Source organism: Tursiops truncatus, chromosome 3 (genome assembly GCF_011762595.2).
Source record: "Tursiops truncatus isolate mTurTru1 chromosome 3, mTurTru1.mat.Y, whole genome shotgun sequence".
In the NCBI taxonomy this organism is placed as follows: Eukaryota; Metazoa; Chordata; class Mammalia; order Artiodactyla; family Delphinidae; genus Tursiops; species Tursiops truncatus.
The window spans coordinates 147,458,457-147,472,837 of NC_047036.1; the positions used below are offsets into that span (position 1 = coordinate 147,458,457).

The following is a 14,381-nucleotide window of genomic DNA, read 5'->3' on the forward strand; positions in this document are numbered from 1 at the left end:
GAATGGTAATTGTTGAATCTGGGTAAACAGCATTCATTATACTATTTGTATGTTTGGTTTTTTTTAAATAAAAAGTTAAAAAAGAGAAAAAAAAAAAACCAAACACCAGTAGGCCAACCAGACAGGTCTGTGAGCCAGCATCAGAACTTGGATGGCCAGTTTGCAAACTGCCCTGTGTGGAGCAGGGGTGGGGAGTAACATATGAGGCTCTCACCAGGGGTTAGGGCATGTTTTTTGCAAAACCATGTTTGTTATTATGATTTAATTTTATATTTGGAAAACTAAAGAGGAAGAAATATTTTTTTCCCCATGACATAAATTACAGAATGGTAACAAAATCTTAGCTAGAGTGGTTTGGTTTAAAAAGTCTGAGTAACACTGTTTCTTGCTTCCTTTACTTGCTTTGGTTAACAAGAAAATTTTGATCACAAAAACAACTTCAAAATACTTTCTTTCCCTGATATCTTTGTTATTCAGAGAGGCAGTCAGTCTCTGCTAGAGACCTCATTCATTTATTCATCCAGTAAGCTACATAATAATGAAGGCTATCTGCCAGGCACTCTGCTAAGCCCTGAAACTTGGTGGTGAACAGACTGTCACAGACACGGCCCTCCAGGGACTCACATTCTAGATAGGGACAGTCAACAAGTAATCTGTTGATACCAAAGTATGAAGAGCTGGACGACAAACACTATTTTTATTTGCTTTTTTACTTAATATAGATCAAGAGCATTTTTTCATGTTACTAAAAATTGTTCAAAAATATTTTCATGACTGTGACTTTTAAAACACGCCCCCTTAGTTTCCTGTCCTATACAATGAGGCCATTTCTTGCAGAAACCTTACACATTCAAAGGTGGGGTAGCACCCAGGCACTGTGCTCCCTGCTGCAGACACAGCAGTGAGGACAGGCCCATGCCCCGCCTTCTTTCAGAAGCAGCATGGAACCAGACAGCCCCGGGTTCGAGTCCTGACTTTGCCACTTAATTGCTGTGCAACCTTGGTCGTGCTCCCTAGCCCCTTTGTGCCTCAGCTCCCTTCTTTACCAAATGGTGGGTGATAACAGTACACACCTCACAGGTTGTATGAGGACTAAATGAGAACCTGTGAAAAGGAGCTTAAAATAACCTGTCACACAGTAAGGCCACAAACCCAAGGGTTTGCTCTTTCCCTTGAAGCTTATGTTCTGGTTGGGGAAGCAGACAATAATGATTTTTAAATGCCCTTTAAATATGTGTATGTGTAGCTGATTCACTTCATTATGAAGCAGAAACTAACACCAATTAAAAGAAAAAAAAATCTTCAAAAGTATGAAAACCTCTGAGGGGGGTGGGAGGAAGGAAGAAGGGGGAAAGAAAAAAAGGGAGACGAGAAGACAGAAAAGAGGGAAAGGAAAGGATGGAGGGATGGGAGTACGAGAAGGAGGGAGGAAAAAGGGAGGAAGGGCCTCATCTGCCCGTCCCAAAGATAAGAATAGTCAAGTGCACTCGGGATGATGCTTAATCCAATTCTGTGCACCTGAGGATCTTAAATAACCTCACGAAGGAATCAGAAAAAGAAAGGGAGGGCTCAGGTGGGGGTGGGGGCGTGGGGAGGGCAAGGCGGGGGCTCCTGGCCGGCTGCGCCCTCACTGCCCTTCTTCTGCCCTCCCCGCGCAGAGAGCGGGTTCGCCGACACGCTGACGCCCGCGCGCCTCGGCCAGGCCCGCTTCAGCGCCTGCCTGCCGCCCAGCAGCCACGACGCGGCTAACTTCGACAACAACGAGCTGGAGAACAACCAGGTGGTGGCCAAGCTGGGCCACCTGGCGCTGGGCCGCGCCCCGGGCCCGCCGCTCGCCGACCACGCGGCCGCCGCCATCCCGTGCGGGCCCCGCGAACGCCCGCGGCCCTCGTCGTCGCCGGCGCTGCTAGAAGCCGACCTGCGCTTCCACGCGACGCGCGGGCCCGACGTGAGCCTGTCGCTCGACCGCAAGGTGGCCTGCGCGCCGCGGCCCGACGGCGGTCGCACGCTTGTCTTCTCCGAGCGCCCGCTGCGGCCCGGCGAGAGCCTCTTCGTGGAGGTGGGCCGCCCGGGGCTGGCGGCGCCCGGTGCGCTGGCCTTCGGCATCACGTCATGCGACCCGGGCGGGCTCCGGGCCGCCGAGCTGCCCACCGACCCCTACGCGCTGCTCGACCGCAAAGAGTACTGGGTGGTGGCGCGCGCCGGGCCCGTACCAAGCGGAGGCGACGCGCTCAGCTTCACTCTGCGGCCCGGCGGCGACGTGCTCCTGGGCGTCAATGGGCGCCCGCGCGACCGCCTGCTGTGCGTCGACACCACGCAGGCGCTCTGGGCCTTCTTCGCCGTGAGCGGCGGCGCCGCAGGCCAGCTGCGCCTCCTCGGTGAGTCCCCCGACCGCGCTTTTGCGGGGCTCACCTCGGGAATCCTGGCACCACTGGATAGGTAGCCGGAGCCACTGCTGAAGCCCAGCCGGTGGTCCCCTAAACTTGAGCACGCATCAGAACCACCTGGCCTCCACCTAGAGTTTCCCATTCAGTGGGGGTGGGTCCTGAGAAAATGCATTTCTAACCAGTGCCCCGGGGATGCCTTTGTCGCAGCTCCCTGGACTACACTTTGTCCACACCAACCCAAGTACCCGCTGGTGTCAGAGCCTGACAGGGAAATTGTCGGTGCAATTTTTATTTCCATTATTATGATTTATTATAAATATTTTTACATATGTAATGTATATTAAGTGTAGGAGAAAAAGAAAATACAACTACATTTAAAAGAGGAAAATGAGAATAACACCGTCCACAGAAAGTGGAACGCAGGCTTGAACCATCCCGTTTTGAGATTGAGTCTTGCCTTCATTCATGCCACAAATAGACACGCAGCACCCTCCTCCAGCTGTGGGCCAGGCCCTGAGCTCGTGGGATGGGGCACGGCAGAGGAGAGGACACAGACCACGGAGCGCCCTCACGTCCTCACAGACACCCAAATGGAGATTTGCACGGTGTGGTGTTTGCTACAGCAGAGGGGCTTCTCTTCTTGCCAGCTTGGTGGAGCGGGGCCGGTGATCAGGGATGGTTCCCAGAGAGCACAGCTCCATTTTCGTGTTTCAAGAAGTAAAGTCCAAACGATAACAGAAACGATGAACATTTCATATGTCACCTCATTCAGTTTTATCCTCCTGAAAATTGAAGCACGGGGAGATTAAATAACTCCCAGTCACGTGGCTGGTCAGCCATGAAGATGCTGGGCAAATCAGAGAATCCCTGAGCCTCAGTTCCCTTCAGTGTAGAAAGGGAGTGATGACGTGCATCGTGGGGTTGTTGCGAGGATGAAATGATGAGGTGCCTATAATGCTTTTAAGCAGGTGCCTGCCACATGCAGCATGTTTAATAAGTAGCAGTAGTAACGACAGTGACTGTTGCTGTTTGACTGAGGACAGAGGAGGAACAGGGTAGTGGTGGTTGTAATTTGGTTGGTTTGGGTTTTTTTTTTTTTTAAGGGACCATCAGACAATAGTCATCATTTCAGCCTGAGATGAGTTGCCCAAGTTCCCACTGGGACTTTGCAAGAAATAAGCCTAGAGTCATTCTCTCCCCCTCCCCAGCACCTCCAGAAGAACCACAATGAGCCTTTGAGTGGTCAGGAAGAGAAGGCAGGAGAAGCTAGAAAGGAAGTGACTGCTTTTAGAGGCCAGGGACTTGCCCTCCTGATCCCCATCTGACAGCAACCCTGGTTCTGTAATCTGTCCATCCATCCTCAAGCAGGGTAAGGGAAGGGGCATGTCTCTTCACATCAGAGATAACCCATCATTATCTGAACCAACAGTGAGTTCAGGGAAGAAGACCCATCCATGTTGAACACTAGTTGGGAGTCTTGTAGTTGCAAGTAACGAAACCCCACTCACAGTGCCCTAAGCAAAAAAGGAATTTGGGGGGTACACACATGCCTCAGAAGTCTGGGAGTATATTGGATGGATTCAGGAACAGCTGGATCTAGGTGTTGAAAGGATGTCATCAGGATTCCACCTGAAAGCTGTACTTTCCTCTGTGTTGGCTTGACTCTCAGGCAGGCCCTACAGCACCAGGCTCATGTCCCCATGGAATGGGCCCCTTCTTTCCTAGGAGTTCTAGTAAAAGTCACAGAATTTGGCCTTGCAGGCCTTACTTGAACCACCACTGAGACCAAGGGTGGAAGTTCTTATTGGCCTGGCCTAGATCGTGTGTGTGAGGGTGAAGTAGTGCCTCAAACAAAATTCCAGTGCTGTTTCTAAAATAAACAAGAATGGAGGCTAGGCGGCAGAGACCAGATGTCTATCACACATGAACGATTCCATCCGTTCTCAGCAGAACCCTGTGAGGTAGCTCTTGTCCTCCCATTAGATACATGAGGAAGTGAAGGTGCAAAGCAGTGGAGAGCCAGGGACTAGCAGAGCAGAGCCCACCTCCCACTGCCCCTGATGGAGTCTCTTTGGTCTCAGGCACCCTGCAGTCCAGCCCAGCAACCACGTCCCCGTCAGGATCCCTCAGCGGCTCCCAGGACGATAGCGATTCCGACATGGCCTTCAGTGTCAACCAGTCCTCCTCGGCATCTGAATCATCCCTGGGTAAGGAAGGGCACACCTTCAGGGAGGGGGGAGTGGAGGGTGCAGGGAGACAGGGGCTCGCCCTGGTGGCTGTACCAGCCCTTCCTGGGGCTAAACAAGGTGGCTGCCTTTCCCCCGCATCCTTTCCTTCTTCGGCTGTAGGGAGGAGAAACATCTGGATGTGGCATCCCAGAGGCTGATAATGGTGCTTGATGCTTGGGGGTAGGAGCGTAGGAAAGGGGGCAAAACCCAGGAGAATAACCAAAACTGGTGTCTCCCCAAGTTGTCCCCCCATGGATTCTGCCATAGAAGCCCTGCCTTCTTGGGATTGCCCCAGCAGAGCCCACCTGAGAACCACGGATTAAGGTCTGCCTGTTCTCCCTTTCTGCAGTGACGGCACCCAGCTCCCCACTGAGCCCACCAGTGTCCCCCGTGTTCTCCCCACCGGAGCTGGTGGGCAGCAAGAACAGCGAGTGCGCGGTGTGCTTCGATGGCGAGGTGGACACAGTCATCTACACGTGTGGACACATGTGCCTGTGCCACGGCTGCGGCCTGCGGCTCAAGAGGCAGGCCCGGGCCTGCTGCCCCATCTGCCGGCGGCCCATCAAGGACGTCATTAAGATCTACAGGCCGTAGCCTGGCCCGCCGACGGCCTTGACCAGAGCAAGGTCACCTTTCTGAAGCCCACCCCCACCCCAGGCCGGGCAACCACCATGGCCGCCGGGGAGTCCAAGGGCAGCAGCTATCTTGCCTGCCACTCTCCAGGGGTGGGCAAGGCGTGACAGTCGTGGACATGAGGCCCCCGGGGGTCTCAGTCCAAGTGAGGGTTGCTTCTGGCTCGAAAGTGCTTTGCCCCCAAAAGGCCGTCCCAAGAGTGAGCTCAGGAACTGCCTGGCAGACTGCCCTGTCCCCCGGTGACCTCTCAGCTGAGAAATGGCGTCCTCTGTGCAATGCCTTTTGCTGGGGTTGGGTTGAGTGTGTGTGTGAGAGAGGGGGAGGGGAGGGAGACAGTCCAGAGAGGGCGAGTGTGTGAGAATGACCTAGAGAGAACGTGTAGGTATTTATCCAGGGGTCCTGGCTCTAGGAGGTTATTTAACACTAAGGAATGTGCAATCCGGAGCCCAGACGGTAGCGTGACTAGAAGTTGTTCACTTTACAGGGCTGTGACGTCAGCTGGTTTTGAATGTACCAAGCCTGCACCTAAACAGAACTCCCTCAGGTGGTATAGAAAAGGGACACTCAGATTTTCTAAGGCGAGGAAAAAATAGCTCCTTGTTTACAGCTCCGAAGCGGCAACTCCTCGGGGAGTAGTTGGGCGGAGAACATAAGAGAACAATTTGCTTTTTCAGTTTCTAACTCAGTCTTGGAGAGGAGTTTTGACTGGGTGCTGGGGCCAGAGCTCTGGGCAGTGTCTTCTCCAGAAGGCTTGTCACCCCTTCAGCCCCAGACAGCCTGATTACAAGCACACCACCCCTGACTCCATCCCTACCTGCTTTTAGTCTATAGCATCCTCACCGTCTCCAAGGAGAAGACAAGCAACAGGTTCCCTTTTCCTGGGGGGGGCGGGGGGAAGAATCCTAGATGCCGGTGAGCCACCTGGGGTTGGAAACGGTCACTCCGAAGCTCTCCACATTTCCTGCTGAAATACGGGGCCTGGCATTTGCCAACGGCTGTGGGCATCACCAGGATGACCTGCTGGCCAAGTAGGGGAAGGAAGCAGGGCTTTGCAACCGGAAGATGTTAACTGATCATTAGGATGTTAACTAGGAACTGAGACACTCGCTGAAAATGCTGACACTGGGACTATCCCCCTCCCCAGGGTTATTTGCTGGGCATTTCCTGGGACCCTGGCCCTGCCCCAACCCCCTCCCCCTCCCCCCTCCCCCCTCCCCCCTGCCTGGGCCCATCTCTGCAGACTCCCGGACCACACCTGAGCTGATGGGCTGGGAGGCCTGCAATTCCCTTCTGGGCCCCACCTCTGCCCTGTCTTGTGCTGTACCTTTAGGGAGGTCCCTGGGCCTCTCTGTTTCTCAGTTCCCGATCTGTCCAAGAGGAAGCCTGGTACCTGCCCACTCCAGAGCTTTTGGCAGGACTGGCACGTTTTAAAAGGCCCAAGACACCTTGCAAAGAGCAGGTATTGTTTTCAGTCCAATTCCTAATCTGTTCCTCTGTTGAGGGAAGCGGGGAAGGGAGGACATTCAGAGTTTTTGCCTTCATGTAACAAGTGTTGGTTGCGTGTCTGGGGTCCCCCTCGTCAGATCAAGGCCCATAAGGCCAGTCAGTCCGTGCCCTTGTGATGCTCCAGGTCTTAGACCATCTGCTTCTCCTCTGCCTGGTATTCGGACCTGATCTCAACTTCAGAAGCCCTACTCTTGCCCCTTCAAGGATCCCTGATTAGTTCTTTTTCCCTTATGAACTTGGGAAACATGCCCAGGTTTTAATTTTGCAGCAGAATCTTTAGGGGAGTGACTGGCACCCCAGCATTTGCCAAGATAAGAGTTTGCAAACCTAGGCGGCGCGCGGCACCCAGCTGAAGTTGGTCCGCTGGAGCCTTCTATTTCCCCCGCGTGCTGGGTGTGGGCAAGGCCACGCACAGGCCCCCTGTGAGAGGGCTAGTCACCCACAGGACCGTGGTTCTCCAGGCAGCAGCTCCACTGACTGGATTGAGCCATAGTCGCAAGCCCCGGTGGTCTCGGCGGCCTGGGGGAGCCAGCTCCTCTCTCTCGTCCCCTCGGGTTCCAGGGTCAGTGCAACCACTGCCAGGAATCCAGGGATCGAGGGCCTGGACCCAGGGTGGACCAGGCCATGTGCCTGGTGACCTATTACCTGGGAAGAAGGGAGCTGGTGGCCTGTTTAACATGCTCTGCAGCTGCTATAAATAGCCTCCCTGTTTCCAAGAGGAATTAAGGGTGTGTTTATCTTCTAAAAACCAGACATTTCCTGATGCTCGAAACTGATTTCTTCAGCGCTGCAGAGGAGCTGCCCACACCGCCCTCTAGGTTCTGTCTGGAGAGGGGGCAGGAGGAAGAGGGAAGGGAACCCCTCTCCTTTATTTGGCATCACTGTGTGCCCGGCACTGGGCTGGAGAGGTGCATCCCCATGTCAGTCCTGTGAGGGAGGTCTTAGTACCATATTGAGTCGTATCAAAGACACCACTGATGACAAAACACACCATTCTATGTACCACTAAGGGAAAAACACTGCCGATTTCAACTGTAAGGTGCCACAGCTGTTCGATTCATTTTACTCCGACATAAGTGGAGAAGCTGTGCTCCTAGAATCAGTGAAATACGATATTATCCCCAGTTGGCAGGTAAGAGAACTAAGGTGCTGGAAGTGAAGCAGGAGGTGACAGGACTGGGCTTCAAACCCAGGAGCGCGTGATGCCAAAACCCACGCTCTCCGCTGCTTGGCCCTGAGCCCAGAAAGCTCGAGACTGCTTGAGTTTTCTTCCTTGAAGCTCACCTGGGCAGCGCCTGGAGAGAGCTGGGCACCCGCCCCTGTGTGAGTGTTCCAGCCCCAGACTGCGGCCCCTGTGCCGCCTGGAACCCTGGGAGCACAAGTGTCCTTCCTTTCAGGCTTATCTGCCTACTGTCCACCTTCTCCCGGCAGAGCTGAGCCACGTGTGAGCTTGGGTCCAACCCAAGGGCCTCCTCCTGTTACGTGGGGGTGCCCATCAGGGGCAACTTCGGGGAGACACTTGTCCCACCACCTTCCTGGGCCTCATGACCACCACCCCCCTAAGTAGGGCCCCCAGCGCAAGGACAGGAAGACCAGAGGATACCCCCTTTGTCGTGGTCTGGTGCCTGTTCATTCTGAACCGCCAGAGAAATTGAGCTGTTTCCAAGTCAAGACAAGCTCCTTTTTCTAGCCCATTCTCAGAACTGGGAGTCTTCTGGGATTCAGCTACCCAGGGCAGCTGCTCCCCTAAGTACAGCAACGCTTTTTCAGTCATCCGACAACCACTGGTCAGCGTGGCCTGTGTTCTGGACAAAGGGATGGGAACCGGGTCTAAAGACAAGGCCTGCAGGGAGCTCGCAGTCCAGAGCAGGAGGTGGGCAGATTTGTAAACTTGTATTTGACCCATCTAGTGCTGGGTCCTGTGGTAGCACTTAGTAGGTACTCATTAAAGATTTACTGAGTAAATCAGAAATCAGGTTATGAGTCTTCAGGGTTTGGTAAAACACCACGTATACATGCACGCAAAGTCATTCAACAGACATTTGCTGAGTGCCCACCAGGCGTGGGGTGCTGGGAGGACGGAGCTGAGCGGATAGGACCCCAGCTCTGATGTCAGAGGGAGTGACATTATGAGACATTTGGGGCAGAGTCCATGGGCTTTCCTGGCCATTCTGTTGCCTCGGGGGTCTATCTTAGTGAGTACACAACTGCTTTCCAGACCCAGAGCCCCCTGCACACTTCAGAAAGCCTCCTCTGAATTAGGAATTCCGGGCATCTCGTAGTCACTGAGTTGCTGCCGAAATGGCCTTGGGCAGAACCCTCAACAGCCCCACCGACCGATAATCGCCTTCAGGTCTTGCCAGGGAGACACAGGGAGGTAGCTACCTGCTACTTTCAGGCCTTGGGACTGGTGGCTGGCAATCAATCCCCAAGTCGACAGAGAACCCCCAGTCAGTTCCAGAATAGGGTTGTGCAAACTCTTGGCGAATGAGAGGCGGTCACCTTCCGCTGCTCAATCCTGTCTCTGACCCGGTTCTGGCAGAAGGACTCCGGCTCAGGAACACGTGTCCTCCCGGCATCTCTCGGTATTTAATTTTCTCACCGTCTTTCTCAAGTCCCTAGTGAGATGACTTGTACAACAATTTGTCTGTGCCTTATGAAAGTGTCTGTGCACTTTTAATCCTTTTTGAAAGCAACTTTAAAAAGTGGGCCGGGGACTAGCATACGTGGTAGTGTTCTAGAAATCTGTGCTCATCACTGAAACCCTTCTGCATTGTGTATTTGATGTTGGAGTGAAGAAGTGTACGTCCCCCGCCCCACCCCACTACCTGTGTACAGACCTTTTTAAAAATGTCTCTTTTTCTGATTCAATACTGTGACCTCTCCAATACAGTCTAATCTTTGGAGATCTGTAATAAAGGTTTCAAAACCTGGGGGGAATGGGTGGGGAAGGGTTTGCACTGGTCCTGTGTGTTGTGCTCTTGCGTGTTGTGTGTTTTGATTTTTGTCTGTTTTTATCCGTTTTATATTAACATAATTTTCCTGTTTAAAAAAACAAATACAACTTTGGCTTGTTAAGAAAGTCTCTTCAGGACTCAGTTTTAAACATCACAGTTGCCTACATAGTTGGGGAGTGGAGGTGAGGGATACAAATCATTGCCAGCCTTGAGGAGACAATTTGCAAAATGTCTATAGAACCCTGAGAATATTCAAACCTTTTGCCAAGTAACTCCTGAGAAAATATCCCCAGGAAATAATTCTTGTTGAGGATAAGCTCTATATATAAAGATGTTCATTGCAGCATTATTTATAATGATGAAAAACTAGAAGCAAGCCTGATGACCAACAACCAGGGTTTATAGTTGTCCCCCACCATTCTGTCATCAGGGGATTGGCTCCAGGACCACCCTGCCTTGGAGTATCCACGGATGCCCAAATCCCTTATATAAGATGGTGTCGTATTTGCATATAACATACGCACATCCTCCCATATACTTTAAATCATCTCTAGAATACTTAGAATACCTAATGCAAGGCAAATGTTATGTAAATAGTTGCCAGCCCAGCAAATTCAAGTTTTGTTTTTTGGAAATTTCTGGAATTTTTTTTCAAATATTTTCCATCTGAGTCTGGTTGAATCCACAGATGCAGAACCTGCGGATATGGAGGGCCAACTGTACTTGCCAAGAGCTCTTGGTTACAAGTGACAGAAACCCAACTGAACGGGCTTTGGAGAATTAAAAGGCTCAGGTAACTGAGAAGTCCAGTATCAAAACCTAAGAACTCACTTCGGGTGCATTTCGATCCGGAATCTGAAAAGCTGCAAGAGGATGTGGTCTTTCCCCCTCTGCCTCTGCCTTCTTTTGTCCCCACTTCCCACACAAGTTCTCAAGACAGCTGGCAGCAGGTCCAGGTTATATCCTGCCTTTGAGCAATCCCTGCGTGGACCAAACTGGATCACGTGCCCCTTCCTTAGCCAATCATGGAAGCTGGGGAGATCCGGGGCTCTGATTGGTCAGACCCAGGACATGCGCTCACCTCCACCCAATAGCCTCACCTGTTGAATTATGGGTTGGGGGGTGGGAATCAGAGACCCCATGGGAAAATTGAAGCGATGTTGAAGGAAAGCTGGGCAGGCAGGAACAACAGGTGTCTAAGAAAGGTTGAATAAAACATGATACAGATATATCCCTGGGAAATAGTATGGGCTGTGAAACCAGACAGCCTGGTGCTCACCTCCACATTGGGCCAGACACTTAAACTCTTTGTGCCTCAGTTTCCTCATCTGCAAAGCAAGAATAATACGAGCTCCTGGTTTTAGGATGAATGTGAGCATTATTGAGACCATGCGGGTGATGTGCTAGGCACAGCATCTGGCACTCAGCAAAGAGTTTATAACACAGGAACATGTTTACATTAAAATATACTGTGAAAATCAAGATATAAAACTGCACATACAAAAAACAAATAACCCAATCAAAAAATGGGGGAAGATCTAAATAGACATTTCTACAAAGAAGACATACAGGTGGCCAAAAAGCACATGAAAAGATACTCAACATCAGTAATTATTAGAGACATGCAAATCAAAACTACAATAAGATATCACCTCACACCGGTCAGAATGGCCATCATCAAAAAATCTACAAGCAATAAATGCTGGAGAGGGTATTGAGAAAAGGGAACCCTCCCACACTGTTGGTGGGAATGTAAATTGGTGCAGCCACTAAGGAGAACAATATGGAGGTTCCTTAAAAAATTAAAAATAGAACTACCATGTGACCCAGCAATCCCACTACTGGCCACATACCCAGAGAAAACCGTAATTCAAAAAGTACATGCACCCCAATGTTCATTGCAGCACTATTTATAATATCCAGGACATGGAAGCAACCTAAAAGTCCATCAACAGAGAATTGGATAAAGAAGATGTGGTACATATATACAATGAAATATTACTCAGCAATAAAAAAGAGCAAAATAATGCCATTTGCAGCAACATGGATGGACCTGGAGATTGTCATAGTGAATGAAGTAAGTCAGACACAGAAAGACAAATATCATATGATAGCACTTACATGTGGAGTCTAAAAAACGGGGCTACAAATGAACTTATTTACAAAACAGAAGTAGAGTCACAGATGTAGAAAACAAGCCTATGGTTACCAAGGGATAAGGGAGCGGGGGGAGGGATAAACTGGGAGATTGGGACTGACATATATACACACTACTATATATAAAATAGATAACTAATAATAACCTGCTGTATAGCACAAGGAACTCTACTCAGTACTCTGTAATGGCCTACATAGGAAAAGAATCTTAGAAAAAAAAGTAGATATATGTATATGTATAACTGACTCACTTTTCTGTATACCTGAAACTAACACAACATTGTAAATCAACTATACCCCAATAAAAATTTAAAAAGCAACAACAACAACTCAAAAACAACCCTGCACATACACTTTGATTGGATGGATGTAAAACAAACAAACAAACAAAACAAACCACCACCAACAACCAATAGCCCTAAAACCTGACCATGCATTGGAATGACCAACAGAATAGAAGCAAAATGTCCATGGGGGTTGTGTCTGGGTGATGGCATTATTGGTAACTTTTTTTCTGCCATGTTTTCCAATTTTTCTATAATGACCAGTTATTGCTTTTAATTTAAACTTCTTATTTGGAAAAATGATCTCCCTGCTCTGCAAAACCCGACAGGCACAGCTGGCCCTTGCTAGAATTCAGCAGGAATTCCCAGGCTGACTGTCTGCGTTTGAGATCCAAATTTAGTCACGGTGGAGATAAGGGCTTGCTAGTTTCTAGTGGAGACCAGGCCAGGCTAACCAGTTTGGTTGGGCTTCCTTCAGGCCAGGCTTTAGAGCCCAGATTTCTGGGCTCTACCACTTGCAGTGGTATCAGGAGTGGGGGGAAGGAAGAAGAGAAGTTCCTGCCCAGGGCTGTTCCTCCTGGCTTGTTAGAACAGCCCAGCTAGGTGACATTGAATTTTGGAAACAGTAGGGTAAGAGAAATGAACCAGCATTTATCGAGCGGAAGAAACCATGATTTTCACACATTCTCTCAATGAATCTTCACCACAATATTTGTCTCCTCATTTTACAGAGAGGAAACCAGGCTCCCTCCAAGGTAGAAGGAGTATTAGACCCCAGGTGTGCCTGTTCCAGAGTAAAGAGGCAAAATCTTTCAGAGGCACATTTTCACCCTTTCCCTTAGGGCTCAGAGGCAGAGTCTGCCCAGAACTTAATCTAAACGCTTAATCCCTGAACCAATCTCCGTCACACACCCACACCTGATACAAGATCAGGTATGACATGGCCTTTACCCTCAAGAATCAACCAATCTGGAACGGGAAGGCAGACCCCAAAACAGACATGTTCAGGCTAGTGTAGTTCTGAGGCTGCTGGGACAGATCAAATCCAAGGCATAAAAGCTCTTGATCATTTAGTGATGTAATTTAAGCATCCTTCTTTCTCCTGGATGTTCAGGCTTTTACCAATGCCTGGGCCATACTCCCAGGCACATCATATTCTTGTCTAAAGCTTCAGTGTACAAAGCCCACGCCCTGACCCTCAGCATCCCTGAGGCAGCTAGCCTCAGAGGAGTTTTGCCAAAATATATATATAAAGACTTCTCTTTCCCTCATTTCCTGGCTTCCCGCAGGACAAACAATCCTTAATAGTAATAATAATAATAAACAAATCATTTAATGACCACTTACTATGTGCTAAGGACATCCATTGAATCCTCATGACAGCTCTTTGAGGTAGATCCCATCATTACTCCCATTTATGGAGAGAAAACCAAGACTCAGAGAAATTAAGTAACTTTATCCCACTGTGCGTGGCCTCTCAAAGACAAAAGGATTTCTTCTCTTTCTTTTTGTAATTATTTCCCAGAATCTAAACCCAGTGATTTTTCAAGGGCAAATGGGCCTGGAACATATTCACTTGTGTTTTCATTGATCCTACAAACAGCCATTCAGGTAGGTATTATTGTCCCATTTTACAGGTAAGGGAAGAGAGGCTCAGAGAGGGCAATGACCTGCCTGAATCACACAGCTCGTGAGCTGTGGAGCCCAGGTTGTGAACCACGTCTGGCTCCTTCCACAGCATCATGGCTTCTCTGTGAGTAAACTGTAGGGAGGGGGAGGGGGAGGGGGAGGAAGAGGAAAGAGAAGAAAGAAAAGGAAGGGTGGGAGAGGAGGGAAGGGGAGAGAAGCGGAAGGGAGAGAACCAGACTCAGCACCTAGAAGGGCAAGGAGAGAAAAGCTGTCAAGCCAGGTCCTCAACTTACATAACGTCTATTAGCCCAATTCCAGGGACAGAGAATCTTTGCTTCTCCCTTCAGGCTCAAGTCTCCTGGCTCTTGGAAGCTGGTTTTGGCTCCCACACAGGGATGTGGAAAATGAACTTTCCAGGCATCCAGCTATGGGAACAGAGCCCCAACCTTGGCTGTTAAATGTACCCAGGGGAAGCTTCCAGAAGTCCCTGGGGCAGCTGCATCAGAGTGCTTTGGGCAGGCTGGTCCCCTTCCCTCAGCCCCCTCCCCTCCTGGCTATGACCTGCCCAGGTCTAAACCTTCCTCTCGCAATTCAGAGCCT

At 50.2% G+C, this 14,381-nt stretch overlaps 1 protein-coding gene across 3 annotated transcripts in view; it reads left to right on the forward strand.

Moving 5' to 3' along the window:
• The window catches only part of NEURL1B (neuralized E3 ubiquitin protein ligase 1B), a 40,498-nt gene extending 30,659 nt beyond the window's left edge, over positions 1-9,839 (forward strand). For all 3 annotated transcript variants that reach the window (XM_033853571.2, XM_073802800.1, XM_033853572.2), the window contains 3 exons: positions 1,659-2,378; positions 4,469-4,594; positions 4,965-9,839. In XM_033853571.2, coding sequence (XP_033709462.1) covers positions 1,659-2,378; positions 4,469-4,594; positions 4,965-5,209 — 1,091 coding nt within the window. In that variant the 3' untranslated portion in view covers positions 5,210-9,839. The remainder of the gene's footprint in view (positions 1-1,658; positions 2,379-4,468; positions 4,595-4,964) is intronic.
• Positions 9,840-14,381: the final 4,542 nt, after the last annotated feature.